This window comes from Oryzias latipes, chromosome 18 (genome assembly GCF_053564925.1).
Source record: "Oryzias latipes strain Hd-rR chromosome 18, Olatipes_Hd-rR_3.1".
NCBI lineage: Eukaryota > Metazoa > Chordata > Actinopteri > Beloniformes > Adrianichthyidae > Oryzias > Oryzias latipes.
In genome coordinates, this window is record NC_136254.1 from 33,759,475 (window position 1) to 33,775,252 (window position 15,778).

At 41.7% G+C, this 15,778-nt stretch overlaps 2 protein-coding genes and 1 long non-coding RNA gene across 6 annotated transcripts in view; 2 read left to right on the top strand and 1 right to left on the bottom strand.

Moving 5' to 3' along the window:
• The window catches only part of LOC101161542 (myelin-oligodendrocyte glycoprotein-like), a 48,482-nt gene that overhangs the window by 26,803 nt on the left and 5,901 nt on the right, over window positions 1-15,778 (top strand). The window lies entirely within an intron of this gene.
• Window positions 947-4,877, top strand: LOC101161788 (myelin-oligodendrocyte glycoprotein-like). The gene is made up of 4 exons (XM_023965993.2): window positions 947-1,082; window positions 2,412-2,759; window positions 2,846-3,033; window positions 3,112-4,877. The coding sequence occupies exons 1-4, from the start codon at window positions 1,022-1,024 to the stop codon at window positions 3,133-3,135; spliced, it is 621 nt and encodes a 206-aa protein (XP_023821761.1). The 5' UTR covers window positions 947-1,021; the 3' UTR covers window positions 3,136-4,877.
• On the bottom strand, window positions 10,507-11,595 carry LOC144987011 (uncharacterized). Its single transcript, XR_013650856.1, has 3 exons — window positions 11,327-11,595; window positions 11,172-11,240; window positions 10,507-10,643 (listed from the first exon to the last, which is right to left on the bottom strand). It is a non-coding gene; the product is annotated as an uncharacterized LOC144987011 (long non-coding RNA).

Below are 15,778 nucleotides of genomic sequence, written 5' to 3' on the forward strand. Positions count from 1 at the left end.
ACAAACTGTAATGACCAAAGTAATGGAGTAGACGGTCCCTGTAGTTACTTCCTGTGATTGTTAGTCAGAACAGAAAGAGTCTTTAACAGCAAAGAAGAAGGTTTTCTGCTCAGATGCTGGTTGGATGGTTGATCACAGGACAGAAACTCAGCAGATCACCTTCACTGCCTGAAGAAAGAGGATCAGAGGAGAGGCGGCTTAGAAAGAAACTTCTCTTCTGTTTGTGGCAAAAGCTGAAAATTCTACAAATGTGAAAAGAATTTCAATGGAGTTGAAGTTCCAGAGAACCTTTGAGCAAACCTGTTTGGATGGTTCCCCTCCCGGACAGCAGGTGGCAGACGTGAGCAGGACGCTCAAAACCGGAAGAACAAGAAACTGTCATGAACTGTGTTGCCAGATTGGGCGGTTTCCCGCTTATTTCAAGACTTTTTTTTTTTTTTAGAATTTGCGGGTTTAGTTTGGTTTTAGGCGGGTGGACATGATCTATGCGGGTTTGGGGTCTGTTCTGCTGTTTTTTTGTCTTTTTATAGAAAGACATTTCAACCCATGAACATCCGTCATTCCTTAAGAAATAGGAAAATATAATAAAAAATAGGATCGTTTATAATTATAGGATTCAGTTAGTGTCTATTTCAAATGGAAGTAATACATTTAAAGGCTTTAAATGTTCTATTTGTTTTTATTTTTATTATAAATGAATAATTTCTTTTTCAAATATTTTTTAATTAATTTTATTTAATTCAACAAATATTTTGTAAAGAAAAGTTTTATACCAATTTCTTTTTATTATGATTACACCGTCAATTAGTGTTTTTCTCACCTGATAATTTTTTTTTTTTTTTTTTTTTTTTTTTTTTTTTTTTTTTTGAGGAGTTAACTGAGTTAGCAGTCCACACTGCGCTTGCGCACCGTTTTTAGAGTACTTTTGGGCTGGAAATCCGCGAATATCTGGCAACCGTGACGTCATTGCAGTTGTAGCAACAGTTGTCTTGAACCGTCAGTCTTTGTCCACGTGTTAAAGATGAATCGTCTTTGTGTCTTGACTTTATTTTGTGTGGATTTATTCTGTAGAAACGTTCACGGTAAATCCATAAATGTTCTGCTGTTTTCAGGTTTATTGTTAAATATCTTTAAAAAATTTAGCCTTTAATTACAAATGATTTTAAAATGATTTATTGTTTTCAGTATGAGAAAAATGTTAAAAAAAAGGCAAAATACAGCACAATATTTTTCTTTATTTTTATATCATAAATTGTTTATCTAAAAATATTTCATAAAGTGTGTTTATTTAAAATAAAATGTTTAGACTCATAAAACACCTTGATTCTGTTCAGATTTCCTTTATTAAAAGGAAAAAAATGTAAAAATTATTTTTATTCTGTAGGGTTTCGTCTGCTCATCATCCTTTAATGATGATGAGTCATTCTATGATTTAATGCTGAGTCATCAGAAGTTCTGGTTATCTGGTTATCTCCAGACACTCTGGAATAAACAGTTTAAGTTTATAATTAATTTAAGGGTCAAATATAAAGTTTTTCCTCCATTACTGATCACTAATAGGATGAAAATACACCTCAATGCTTTGATTTAAAATTAAAAAATAATAAACAATACATTTATTTATTCTTTCTGTTATGATTTTAGATTTAAGATGAACTAAAGAGAAAGAAAATTAAATATCATATTTGGGTACAAAAAATGACATCAGCACAAACAGAATGGTCTTTACATTTGAACCAAGGAGACATTTTAGGACATTTTGTTCTTGTTATGACACTCTGGTTAAAATGTGTCAATTGTCCCTCAGAACCTCTGAGAAAAAAAATAATGAAAAGGTTCTTGTTATTTTATTAAAGACTACAAATCCCAGACTTCCTTGTTGAAGCTGCAGCCATTAAAGGTGGAAAAAAAGATTGAGTTTTGGTGAAATGTTGGCATTTTCCTCCGGCATCCTTTTCATCTGTAACAGACTTTCCCTGTTAAAAAAAACATGAACATGTCTTTGTTGAACGTTATGCTGATGACACCTGCTTTTCTCTGAAGCTACGTTCCCTCAGCAACGCTCCTTCATGCGGCCACTTCCAATAAAAAGTCGATCTAAAGGCGTGTAAAAATGCACCGTATTCATGCGTAGCTACAAGTTCCACAACCGTTTACAGACTCTGCATTTAAAACACACGATCATCGATAACCAGTTAAACCAGGTTGAACTTTGACCAATCAGGGACTCTGATAGTGACGTATGGATGAGCTCCCTTACAATTCACAGAGTTTCCACTTTTATGCCCAAATCGCAGGATTTGCACCGCTTTGATTTTACTCATCAAACTCTGATCTGTGATCGTCTCCTGTTTGTCAGATTCTAGAGGTTTCTTGGTCGTCACACGTCGTTCCTGTCCGTCTGCTTCCAGGTGAAAATCTTCTGTCTGTTTATTCTGGTGATGATGTCATCCTGCCGTGCCGCCTGGACTCTGAGGAGGATCTGCGGGATCAGGCTGTGGAGTGGACCAAACTGGAGGTCAAGCCCGATCCAAAGGATCCACAGGGCCGCGTCCCTTTTGTGTATTTTTACCGGAACAGGCAGACCATGACCACAGTTATGATGGAGTCGTTTATCCCGAGAGTGTCTCTGGACCAAGACGGACTAAAACGAGGAGACGTGACGTTAAAGATCAGGAACGTGTCGCTCCAGGATGAGGGGAAGTACAGCTGCTTCATTCCTGGGAAGAACTTCAGGGAGACGGTTCAGCTGGTTGTTGGTGAGTTTGCTCTGCAGGTTCTCCCTCACATGAAGAACATTTGTCCTGAACAGCAGGCAGGAAATGATGTCATCTCTTTGTTTCAGAGCCAAACGGAGTCAGAGCTCCAACCATGGAAACATCCCAGGTTGACATCATCTCCACTCCAGATCCAGGAGGAGACCGGATCTGGATCAGTCGCTCCAGACCGGCTCTCTGGATCCTTCTTGGACTTTTTCCCTCAGTGATCCTCTCTGCTGTTTGTGTTTGTGTCTGTCAGAGGAAACAACCAGAAGTGAGTCCTGAATTCTCTGATCTCTCATCTTTCTGCAGGAATCTTCAGTTTCTAACATCCTTTGTTTTCTTCATGTAGGGTCAGAAACCTCCTCTGGTCTGAAGACATCCCATCTCTCCAAAGCTGCTTTGATCGTCTTCAAGGATTGAAGAGACTTTCTGAAGCTGCAGCCACATGGAGACGCTACACGCCCGTCACCGCTGTGTTACCGTGGATGGAAACTGGTCCATGAAGACGTGAGGATCCTCTGGTTCTGACCCGTTTCTGCCTGATGGTTGGAACTCCTTCATTCATCTGGAGAACCTTCTGGATCTGTTTCTGCGGTTCTCAACTCCTGAACTCTGAAGGTGTGCTGGATCACCGTAAAGTCTGAAGGTCTGAGGTTTTGGACGATGTTTGTGGATCTCAGTGGTTTGAAGTGTTGATCCAGGTTGATCTGAAGTGTTGAGAGTTTGGTTCATGTTCTCCTTCAGGAACCGACCCACAGCAGGTCTGTTCAGGTTCCTGTGGTTCTTGGTGTTCTTCTAGACAACATCAAAGGTGTCTGTGAGCTAAAATGTTGGAAGTTCTACCAGAACAAAGTGAAATGAACACAGACAGACAGTTGAAACCTGAGAGTCTCAGGTTTTTTTCAAACTGAAAGTGACCTCAAGAGGCCGTGTCATAAAGGGGAGATATTGTGTTGTCTGAAAGAATAACCCGTCCCTGGTATTTATTATAGGACTAAGCTGTGATTTTTTTTGGTGCTATTTTCCTGAAGCTGCTCTGATATTTAGACTCTTAAACCGCACAGTTCAAAACTTTTACATTTATTTATTTCATTAATGAGTTGTGGGCCGTCAGGGTCTTCAAGGCCTTCTCTGAAGGCCTAACAAATAACTGAATCATGTTGTCAGTGTTCTGACTTTTCCCTAACAAAGAGAAGAACCACACAGGAGATGAGAATTTTTGCTGGACTTTGCAGAAGGAGAAGCTTGTCTGTCACAGAGGAGTTCTGCCTTCCCACGTCATTGTTTTCTTACTGAAAGATAGAATTCAGACCATAATATTATGGTGATTATAGCGTGTAAGCAAACGATAATTACGTAACCCTAACACATGTAATAATAATATTTTGTCCATGCATACTCATTCAATCATCCCAAATAGTCCGTCCATTCCCTTTTATTGTGTTTATGACGGTTATGCTGCTTCCAGACAGACGTATTTTCACATTGGACTATTTAACCAATCGCATTTCAGCTGTACTTTTTTGCCAGGCAGGGTAAGGACCTTCACTCTCTGTTCTGAAGGTCCTGTGATGCGAAATCAATGTCGGTCATTCATTTCTTTCAACCAATCAGATTTTGAGATATTGTCAGCAGGGCCTTCTAGCAGGCCAAGGCAATGTCACACTTTTCAGACCTTCTGATTGGACAGTAGTTTCAGGAAGTCACATGCAGCCTCGTCCAGTTTGACACAGATCCACACAGAACTTCTGGATCGGTTAAACAGACTGACTGTGATGTTCTCCATGGAGGATTTAGTTAGGTTTAAGGTGAAAACCCAAGTGAAGGCATTTATTATGATAAATACCATAATAAATAATATTCATAATGTATGTGATTGTTTTCAATGTGTTTGTGCTGGCTGTAGTTGCATGGTGAGATTTCTTTAGTTTTGTTAATCCAGTTTATTTAGAGAAATAAAAATGGTTCATGAAGGGGTTAAATGATTCAGACGTAGCTCTACTGAAGGCCCAGGTGTGTAATGTACGATCCACCACTGGATTTAAGAGAGAAATGTCACAGCATAAAAACAACAGTGAAGGTAAAACTGTGAAATCAATAAAAAAATGAACCCTCCTGCGTTTATGGTCTGGATCTTTTTTCCTGAATGGACAAGTTTCATTGAAGTGATTAACATGGTCACACCTATGGTGCACCAATAACTGCCTTATTCACGTCAGAAAAGCTGCTGTTCATGTTTATATATATTTTGGTCATTGACTCAAAGTCTTCCAGAGATCCAGTCCTGTGGATGTCATGGGGGGAAAAGTTCCTGCTCCGTGGGACTCCTAGTGGACGATCATGACACTACAATGTGAGATCAGGTTACAGCAAATCTGTGGGGAGTGTCACCTAAAGGAGTGACAGCAGCAGAACAGACTTCTACTCTCCTGTCTCAGTCTTGGTTCATGATGTCAGCAGCAGAGTTCTGTTGTGTTTCTGCTTCTTGTCTGTGGATTTCTGCATGTTTGTGGTTCTGGTTCTGTTCAGTTTCTAACATCCTTTGTTTTCGTCATGTAGGGTCAGAAACCTCCTCTGGTCTGAAAGCATTCCATCTCTCCAAAGCTGCTTTGCTCGTCTTCAAGGATTGAAGAGACTTTTCAGAATAAAGATCAGGATCCACTGCAGTTCGCATACAGGGAGAGAGTAGGGGTGGAGGACACAATCCTCTACTTGCTACACTGCACCTATTCTCACCTGGATGAAGGAGGTGACGCTGTGAGAATGCTTTTCTTTGACTTCTCCTGTGCCTTTAACACCATCCATCCTCCCCTGCTGCAGGAGAAGCTCACCAGGATGACTGTGCAACCATTCTTGGTGTCCTGGATCATGGACTTTTTGACCAACAGGGAGCAGTATGTCCGCATGGGGGGGTCTGTCTCCAGTACCCTCAGCTGCAGTGTAGGGGCTCCACAGGGGACAGTGCTGTCTCCTCTTCTTTTCTCGCTGTATACGTCCGACTTCCGCTATAACACCTCAACCTGCCACATGCAGAAGTTCTAAGACGATACAGCTAAAGTGGCTTACATCAAAGGAGAAGAGGAGGGGGAGTACAGGCGGCTGGTGGAGGACTTTGTGGCCTGGTGTGGGGAGAATAAGCTGCAGCTGAACATCCAGAAGACCAAGGAGATGGTTCTGGATTTCAGAAGGAAAGCCTGAACTCCTCAGCCCGTGCAGATAGAGATAAAGGGAGTAAGTGTGGAGATGGTACAGACTTACAAGTACCTGGGGGTTGTGTTGGACCACAAGCTGGACTGGACTACCAACACGGACCAGCTCTACAAGAAGACCCAGTCCAGGCTGTACTTTCTCCGGAGGCTGCGCTTCTTTAACATCTGCACTAAACTGCTCCACATGTTTTATCAGTCAGTGGTGGGAAGTGTCTCCTCTATGCTGCTGTGTGCTGGTGCAATAGCAGCAAGAAGAACATCTCCAGGCTCAATAAGATCATCAAGAGGGCGAGCTCTGTGGTGGGACTGAAGCTGGATCTTGTGGATCATCAGGCAATACAATCCTCTGGCAGGGCATCTTAGAAGTAATTTCTTGTAATTCTTGTTTTTATTTATTTATTTTATTTCATTTTCTTACCCACTGTTTTTTAAAATTATCAATCTTTTTATCTGTTAATCTTTTTAGTCTATTGCTATTTTTACTATTTTTATTGTTTTTAATATGTGTATGTGTTTTATGAGTGTGAGCAGATGGCCATTATTAAATTTCCTCAGGGATTATTAAAGACCTATTCTATTCTATTCTATTCTATTCTATTCTATTCTATTCTATTCTATTCTATTCTATTCTATTCTATTCTATTCTATTCTATTCTATTCTATTCTTAAGTTCTACCTGGAGAACTTTAGAATAGAACCATAGAACTTTTTTCTAACTTGTCCTGTCCAACAGCTGGGCAGACAGATGAGAGCTGAGGGCCTCTTTTGTTGGACATATTTTACTTTAACAAGAGGGGTTATTAATCTTCAGACAAACCAAAGGTATGTCTGAATAAACCCCTTTTGTAATTGAGGCCAAACTTTATTAATTTCAATCATGTTTGAAAATCTTTGGTGTTGGACCGGACGGAAAAGGAAAGAGGGGAAGAAGAGAGAGGGACGCTAGAGAGAGGGGGGGGTAGGAGGGTGATAGTGGGAGGGGGGGGGGTAAAGACCATGAAGCAGCATACAGCAGACAGGTTTACTGGTTGTTTATCATTACTAGGTTCAAATGTAGTACAAAAAGGGCGGGGCCTGTCCACACACACTGAAATGTTATCAACACACCTGCTAGCTGCAAAAATGTCCACATGTCAACATGTACACAAAACAGATAGTGTTCACTAACGCATACCTATGCCTTTAAACCAACTAGTGTAAAATCTTACATTCATTCAATCATGCAAACTATTAGTGCAAAGGTGAGCTAACACCTGTGCTCAGGTGAGTGTTTATGTTCTTCTAAAATGGATGGTGGAATGTGAAAAGAAGGAGGAGGAGCGCCCAGCCACCCCCAAACCCAGACCCCTGCCGCAGCAGCCGCCGGAACCCCCAAACGCCACACGGCAGCAGGCAGGGGACAACCGCCCCCCGGGCGACCAAATCCGCCACCCAGGCCAGGACCAGCAGGACCGCCACGGGGCCCCCAGAGCAAGATAGCAGGGAAGCACAGGGTAAAGAGAGCGGCGCCCCAGCCCAACCAGGAGAGCAGCCCCCCCCGCCGCGCCGGAAGAGCCCAACGCAGGGCCCCACCCGAGAAGGGCACCCACAGCCCCAGACGAGCACCCCTTCACCACCCAGGAGTTCTGGGCATCCCCCCGCCCCAACCCCAGGTACGAGCCAGGACCCCCCAAGGGAGACACACTCCGCACTCCAGGCAGCTACCCACCCGACCCACGGTTGGTCCAAGGAGGAGCAAGGCAGGGGCCAGCCACCCCCACCCCGGAGGGGAGCACCCCGGGGAAAAAGGGGGGCCCACAACGGGTGTTGTAAACATGGCCCGACCAGGCTCGGCCACTGTTGGAAGTTTGCCCAGCGCCCAGGGGCAAGGACCAGAACCCACCCACTGGGACACGGACACCCCCCGGCTCAGGTGTAATGTGAACCCCCCCCAGAGCGGAGAGAGCACCGCCGGGCCCAGGAGACCGGCACCCAGGGGACATGGCAGTCGCCGCCAAGGGACCCGTACCCCCCACCAGGGAAGGGGTAGGGGACAGATGGTCCTACGTCCCACCTTCCTTGCAAAATGTGTGTGCATGTGTGTGTGTTTTATGTTGGAGTGTATATTTTGAGGGGGGAAGGGTGTGTGTACTAAGGGGGGAGCAGTTAAAATTGGCGGGTAGGGCACTGATGGGACATCTCCTGATTACTCACCTGGAGAACTTAGTCACCGACCTCGGTCCGTTCAGGAAAACAATGAGTCACATCAGCATCTGCCCCCACGGTTAGCAGTAAGGGGGCAAAGGTTGACGGATGAACCGGGATCCATCAGTAGCCACGGTTCAGCACACGTGAACCGGAGAACCCCACCACCCACCCAGTGGCGTTCATCATCTAGTAATCATCTGTTTGTGTTTTTCAGAATAAAATGCACCAGAATGCACTTTTGTTTATCTGGACGTCTTGATATTTTTCTAGGAATATCTTGAGTTCAGAAATGTCTTTAGTGTTTTTAGAAATAGTCCTCAGTGAGAAAATGATTGCAGTGATTTCTGGTCTGTGTGTGTTTGTAAATACTTGATGTATTTTTGTATGAACTATGTGTTTGAAACATGAAATAAATCCTCTGTCAGCTTTAATCTGGTAGTTTTCTCCTGTTTTTTCCTTCTTCCTGACCTCAAACTGATCTGAAGCGTGACTCTGAAAGCGTGACTCCATCCCATCAGTGAGTCTGGGATCCACTGCAGACCTAGCTAGGACTCTAACGCTGAACGCTCACATCTTTCTGATGCTAGCGGAGTGTGGCGCTCAGTTCAGTGGGAACACGCGTGTGCAGTGATGTCACAGGATGTTCCATGGCCCATCTGGATGTCATTGAAGTGTTTGACGGTGAGGATGACGATTGGCTGACAGCCATTGCCCAAATCCACATCTGGATGTTGTGGTTGATTTCTGTTGGATGTCCTGTTATCTAGCCACACTTGGATTGCAGCTGAAGTGAGATGATTCTGGATCATCCATGAGGATTTCCTCCAGGATCTGTTCCATGGTGTGTGATTCATGTCACTGTTTACTGAAACCATGAAGGAATGTTTTCTGAAGATGATCAATCATCAAGAAGATCTCCATTTGGTTCCTAGAAACTAATCTGCATTGATCTGATCAGAACTGGATTCTGGAAACTCTGCAGAACTTTCAAATGAATGAACTCAGTAGGGGTGGATTCTAGAAATTCTCTTCTTTCTCTGCTTTTCCAGCAAGAAATCAAGATCTACTTGACTTTAGTGAATCATCTCCATGTCATCAATCTAATGTGACTGAAGTGAGTCGTTGTTTGTTTCTAATCAAAGCATTTGATTATTTCTGTCATGAGTTTGATAAATCTGTGTTTTTTTCTCATATTTTCTAGAATGAAAGCTTGAAATAAACCAAATCAATTAATCAATGGATGTATTGGGTCTCTGTTCTGGATCCTTCTGGAAGGTTTTTCCAACTGTGTCTTTCAGAGGAGACAACAAAAAGTGAGTCCTGAATTCTCTCAGGATCTCATCTTTCTGCAGGAAGGATCAGTTTCTTACAGCTTCAATTCTTTAGTTTCTCTTTTTTCTACACATCAAAGCAAACGTCCTTTCATGGTTTATCATATTTCTGTTTTTGTTCGTGTTCAAGGAGGAAAATTGTTCATCAAAATTGTTCATATTTATGATTTATTTACCTATTTTTCATTATAGTTCTTGTTGTCTGCGTATTTCAAATGTTTGTACATAAATAGAAAAAAGATAAATCTGGGTTTGAGCGTCCTGCTCACGTCTGCCACCTGCTGTCCGGGAGGGGAACCATCCAAACAGGTTTGCTCAAAGGTTCTCTGGAACTTCAACTCCATTGAAATTCTTCTGCCATAAACAGAAGACATAAACACAAAGATCATCAACCACAATCAAACTTTATTGATCTACCAAACAGGAGTTTTTAACCTTCAGTGGCTGCAGCTTCAACCAGAAAAAAACTGGGATTTGTAGTTTTAAGAAGAAAAAAACATTTTTGGATGATTTTTTTAATGTTTTCAGTTCTGAACCATGACAGCAACAATCCCATTGAAGCCTCACTGAGTCATTTACTGTCATTTACTGTTATTCTATTTATGATGTTGAGTTTTTAGTTGAACACTTGGAAATAAACAAACAAATAAATAAAGAACATTTCAACAGAGAAACTAGAAGAAAAAGGAACTAAAAATATATTCATTCACTAATTTCTCACTAATATTTAGTTTATTATTGCTGAGATAAGTTCATTAAATGATGAAATCACAGCAATCATAATAATTCAATATCGTCTAAAAACATGTTATCATTTTTAATGGTAAATAAATGCAGTGAAATGAGCTTCCAGCCTCTTTGTTACCAGTTATGGATGAAAAACTGGATATTTGACCCTGAAATAAATCATAAAGTCAAACTTTAATTTTTAGAAACTCAGTTTAGAACTAAAGTTACAGAAAAATGACAGATTTCTCCTGGTTTGGAGAGTTCTCATTTACCTGTTTATAGTAGGGGGGGGGGGGTGAACTCCAGCCCAAATGCAGCCTGTTCAATTCTTGAATCTGGTCCACCAAACTGGAATCAATGAGATTGCTAATCCACATCCATGTTGGATTTTCCTGTAATTCTGGTGTCTCCCCATAGATGGCGCACTACACACACAAATCCCTTTGTTTAGGGGCAGAAAGTTCTTCTGCATTCATGTGCTGCTGGAAGATGGGTTGTTTTTCTGACCTTCCTGTGTGTTTTCAGAGTGGGACAGTCATTTTTCCCATCATTCCAGCAGCACTTGAACGCAGCATTTCTCTCAGTTGCAGTTTTTCTCTGATGGACATCAACCCATCCATGTGATTGGCTCTAAAATGACAACCAAAGTCCCAGTTTGGACAGACAAACTCCACAGATGTTTGTTTCTATCTATTTCTTTTCAATGGGGATATTATGGGATGGATTGATTGGTGACAGAAAGAACATGATGGCATGAAAACAATAGGAGAGAACAGAGAATGAAAGTCTAGGATTTCCATCAGCAACGTTTAGGACATGAAGGCTCAATTCTCCATGTTCTCCTGAACAACTGTGTCATCAGCAACTAGAACGTCAACTCAACACAAACAAACACACAAACTTTTACAAGATTTTGTTCATTTTTGTATAATTTTTTTTAATGTTCCTTTCACCTGGATCTAGAGTGGAGATGATGTCAACCTGGGATGTTTCCATGGTTGGAGCTCTGACTCCGTTTGGCTCTGAAACAAAGAGATGACATCATTTCCTGCCTGCTGTTCAGGACAAATGTTCTTCATGTGAGGGAGAACCTGCAGAGCAAACTCACCAACAACCAGCTGAACCGTCTCCCTGAAGTTCTTCCCAGGAATGAAGCAGCTGTACTTCCCCTCATCCTGGAGCGACACGTTCCTGATCTTTAACGTCACGTCTCCTCGTTTGAGTCCGTCTTGGTCCAGAGACACTCTCGGGATAAATGACTCCATCATGTGTTCAGTTATGGTCCTACTTCAGTACAGAAACACAAAAAGGATGCGGCCCTGTGGATCAGGCTTCATGTCCACTTTGGTCCACTCTATGGTGAAACCACGCAGATCCTCCTGAGAGTCCAGGCGGCACGGCAGGATGACATCATCACCAGGGGCAGCAATGATTGGTTCACCTGGAAACAAAGAAAACAGGAAGAAACTTTTCTAAATCTGAGTCTTTACCTCCAAGTGAAAATGTCTTCTCAATGTTTGATTTCTGCTTCTAAAAGATCCAAAGTATTTCTGTCCACATAGATATCAGACCAAAGGACATGTGACTTTGATTGGACCAAAGACAAATCCTTTCAAAATAAAAGTCCAATCCAAACTAGAATCCAATCCAGAAATGAGTAAAGAGGATTAAAGCAATAGTCTTTTCTAATTCTATCTAAAGACACATTTCAATCAATGATTCCTGATGATTATTCATTTAGTCAAATGTTTTCAGTCTTTCACCTCATTTCTACCAAAACAGTTTCTACTTTAAAGTCTTTGATCACTGACTGAATACTCAGTTTCTGAGGAACATTTGAGGAAAACAAACTAAAACATGGTTTGGAAAGATTCACATTAGATGCATTGGTAGAAATTAACAGACTTTTAAATTAAAAAAAGGATAACAAGTTCCACGTACAAATAAACTGTGTGTCAAATCTTCCACATTTTCATCATTTTCTGTGTCTGAATACATTGAAACAAAATTTCAACAGTTCTGCAGAGAAGAAGCAGAAACAGACCAGAAATCTGCTGCAAACATCTATGAACCGTGACTGAAACTAAAAGACTGAGCCGCTGATTTTATACCCAGTCAGTGACGGTTTCCCATTAGGCCACGCCCCTGATCATGATACCGTCCCGGACGAAAACATCGCCGCAACAGGGGAGTCTCCGTCAGCAACAGAGGCAAGACACATAAATATCTCACACGGCTCCTCTGACTTCCACCATCGTGTAAACATCATCATTTTGTGTCTGAATCCATTGAAACCAACTTTCTCCAAATTCAGACGTTAGTTCATTGAATAGTCTTTAGAAAGAACCGCCACCATAAAAGGTGGAAGTTTCTAAACATCAAACAGAAACTTGAACTAAAGAACAGAACATTCATGAACAGAAGCAGAACCACACACATGGAGAAATCAACAGACAAGAAGCAGAAACACAACAGAACTCTGCTGACATCATGACTGAACTATCGCAGGCAAATTCTCGTCTGGGTCTGCTTCCTCTTTGACTGGGAGCATAAACTTTCAGTTTACTGTTCGCTCCCTGCTGTTGCCCTAATGACTTCAGCAGCACCACCGTCAATGACTGAACCATAATTGAAACTGGTTTCTACTGATACATGAGAGGCTGTAACAGCAGCGGAAGTGCCTCAAGTAGATAGTAACTCAGTAGTGACTCCATGACTGAGGGATGATGGCGGACGTGTTACTTCTCGAGAGAGTCGTGACACCGCCCACGAGAGTCGTGACTCTGCCCACGATGCCCCATCAGTATTGCATTTGTCCAGTAGGAACAAAGTTGATCGCAGCTCAGCACTGAGGCTCACAAGGTAAGCAAAGCCAGGTCATATTACAGCCAATCACGCACGACTCCTGTGGCCTAACTTGACCAATCACGCTTCTATGTGTTAGCCTGCTGTGGCTTACATGCAAACAGGCGCGTCATGAACCTTCAATATGACAGATCCCAGCTCCTCTGAGTTGTGTTTGTAGCTCCTATATTTCTGGGATTCAAACCGTGAACCTTTATTAAATCCCGTTTCTGTGATCGTTTGATCACTCATCAACCTTTTTTGTTCTCGTCTTTGGAACAGGTCAGCTGGTTTCCTTCTTTGTTGATCAGACAATGTTTGTCTGATCAACAAAGATAATGCTCGGTCTGTATTTGTTAGAAAAGGGGAAATATCAAAAGCTAACATCTGTAATTCATGTTTTCCATTTCCCCCCAAAACATGAAACCTTAAATTGTAATCAATGCTTCACAAAACAAATGTCACGACAGATCTGATCAAATGAAATACGTGAAACGTTGTTATAATCTGTGATATTCCTGTGAAAGTGAGGATAAAGGTGGAGATCCTCATGCTTTGAAGAGGAGGATTTTCTAACTACAGCAGTAATAGAAGCGCTCAAAATGATGTAATAAAATGAGTAGAGGCGTCAGCCAACTCTGTATGTGTGGAGGAATTGTAAATATAGGAATTAATTCAGTCAAAATTATTTTTGTTAAAAGTACAGTGAGCAGCCAGGAGGTGGTTTAGCTGTTAACTGAATGAGAACTGACTTTTGCAAACCAGTTTTGGATCTTTTTGCAAATTTGCAATGGCAATGCAAATGATCCTCCAGTCAAACTACCCCTCATCCACCCAGATCTGAACTGCTGTCCAGCGGACTGCTTCTGTGAAGTTATTCTTAGGACTTGGCAAACATTTCCCTACTTCCCAGCTCGTCAAAAAACTCTCATCACCAGCTAAGCACATAGAGTATTCATGCATATTTATTATTCTTACAGCAATCCCACATCCATCCATTTAGCTATATGGTAAGAATGTCCATTTGTTCTTGTTTAGATCCTGTACTGCCTCCTCCCAGAGGAGGAGAACCTCCAGCCAAACATTTGGCCCAAAGGCAGCTGTTCCCTGCTGGTAAATTAGCTCTGTTTTACTAACATTTGTCTTTGTGTGTTTCCTACAGTGAAACGTTTATGGTTTGTTCTAGACACTTCCATGCCTCCTGCTATGGAAGCTGATGATGAGGAACTGCTTCTGCTGCTGCACGATGTGAAGCTCAAGTCCAGGTGTGATATTTTACCCAGATGCAAAAATTAGGAGATCTAAAACACATTTTGAAGCAAAAACAATAGTTTTTATTTTACAGTGTAAAATTTAGTGTGATGCATTCTGTGAGTTCACTCCTTTAAAACCTGTAGGATTCCAATGATTAGCCAAACAGTTTTTAAAGTTTACAGACTTAACTGAGCCTCTTTTTTCACTCTTTAACATTTGATCCTCTGTCGGTTCTTCACAGTCATCTTTAATTAAAACCAGAGTTTGTAACATTGTACCAAAGTGCTGCTTCAATTATAAATAATCAAACCTCTTTTAATTACAACCACTGAGTGTTACATTCTAATGTGCAATAATTATTACTGAAAATTTGAATTACAATCAACAAGCCATTGATTTTGTTTACTTGATCTGCAATGTGTAGCAATAATTTCTGGTTTAATGTGATCATGTGTTCTAATGATAATCAATTATTATTACATATCTGTATCGTTACTGTTTACTGAAATCATGAATGAATGTTTTCTGAAGATCATCAATCATTTCTAGGCACTGGATTTTGTTACTTCAAGAGAATCTATCTGATCAGAACCGGATTTAAAACTCTGTAAAACTATCAAATGAATGAACTCAGTAGGGGTGGGATTATATAAGCTTGCTTCTTCCAACTCCTTTTCAAGCAATCAATTAAACTCCACTTATACTTTAGTTAATGATCACTGTATTTAATTAAGCATAGATGATTTAAGTGACATTTTTGTTTTGTTTTCTGTCTTTTTAATCTATGCATTTCATCATTTCTGTAATGAGTTTGTTAAATATGTGTAAATTCTTTATTGCTTTGACTACAATGCTTGAAAAAAATAAATAAAAAATAAATAAATAAATGTTGACCACATTGATGACACATAAGCTGGAAGAGTCCTTCTTCTGGTTGTTCCTGGTCCCTCTCCATCTGTAGCAGCAGCAGAGTCAGTCCTGGAGCTTCCAGCACCACTGGATTGGGAAATGACGGGTGAGCCACAAAAACAGCAAGGCAGAGCTGGTGTCACAGCTGAAGCTTTGGTGGAGTCCTCCTCAGCCCGCTCTGGTTCCCACTCAGCCTCCCGCCTCACCAGACATCTTCTTTAGCCGGCCCTGTTCCTGTGGGAGCCACAGAACAGCTGTTTGAGCTGGAGGAGCCTGTCCTCCAAATAGAGGACAGGCTCCTATTCTGAGACCAGGATGCAGGCCTGCTGCTGCTACCAGGATGGAGGGCCCCATCACACCTGCCACCAGTGTACCTGAATGATTCCAGCTGTGTCAGCAGCTGGTTAGGAAGCATTATTCTAAACCCAGGTGTGACTGTGTCCACCACCACTGCATTTCCTGGAGCCACAACATGCAGTGAAGGCTTCATTCCTCTTTCAGCTGCATCTGCTGTCCCCGGGTCACACTGCTACACGCAAAGAACAAAGACGGT

Excerpts from the sequence above, each read along its gene's own strand:
- LOC101161788 (XM_023965993.2), top strand. The coding sequence starts at position 1,022 with ATGAATCGTCTTTGTGTCTTGACTTTATTTTGTGTGGATTTATTCTGT. Across the intron at positions 1,083-2,411 it reads ATTCTGTAGAAACGTTCACG|GTGAAAATCTTCTGTCTGTT; the intron begins GTAAATCCATAA and ends GTCTGCTTCCAG. Across the intron at positions 3,034-3,111 it reads GTCAGAGGAAACAACCAGAA|GGTCAGAAACCTCCTCTGGT; the intron begins GTGAGTCCTGAA and ends TTCTTCATGTAG.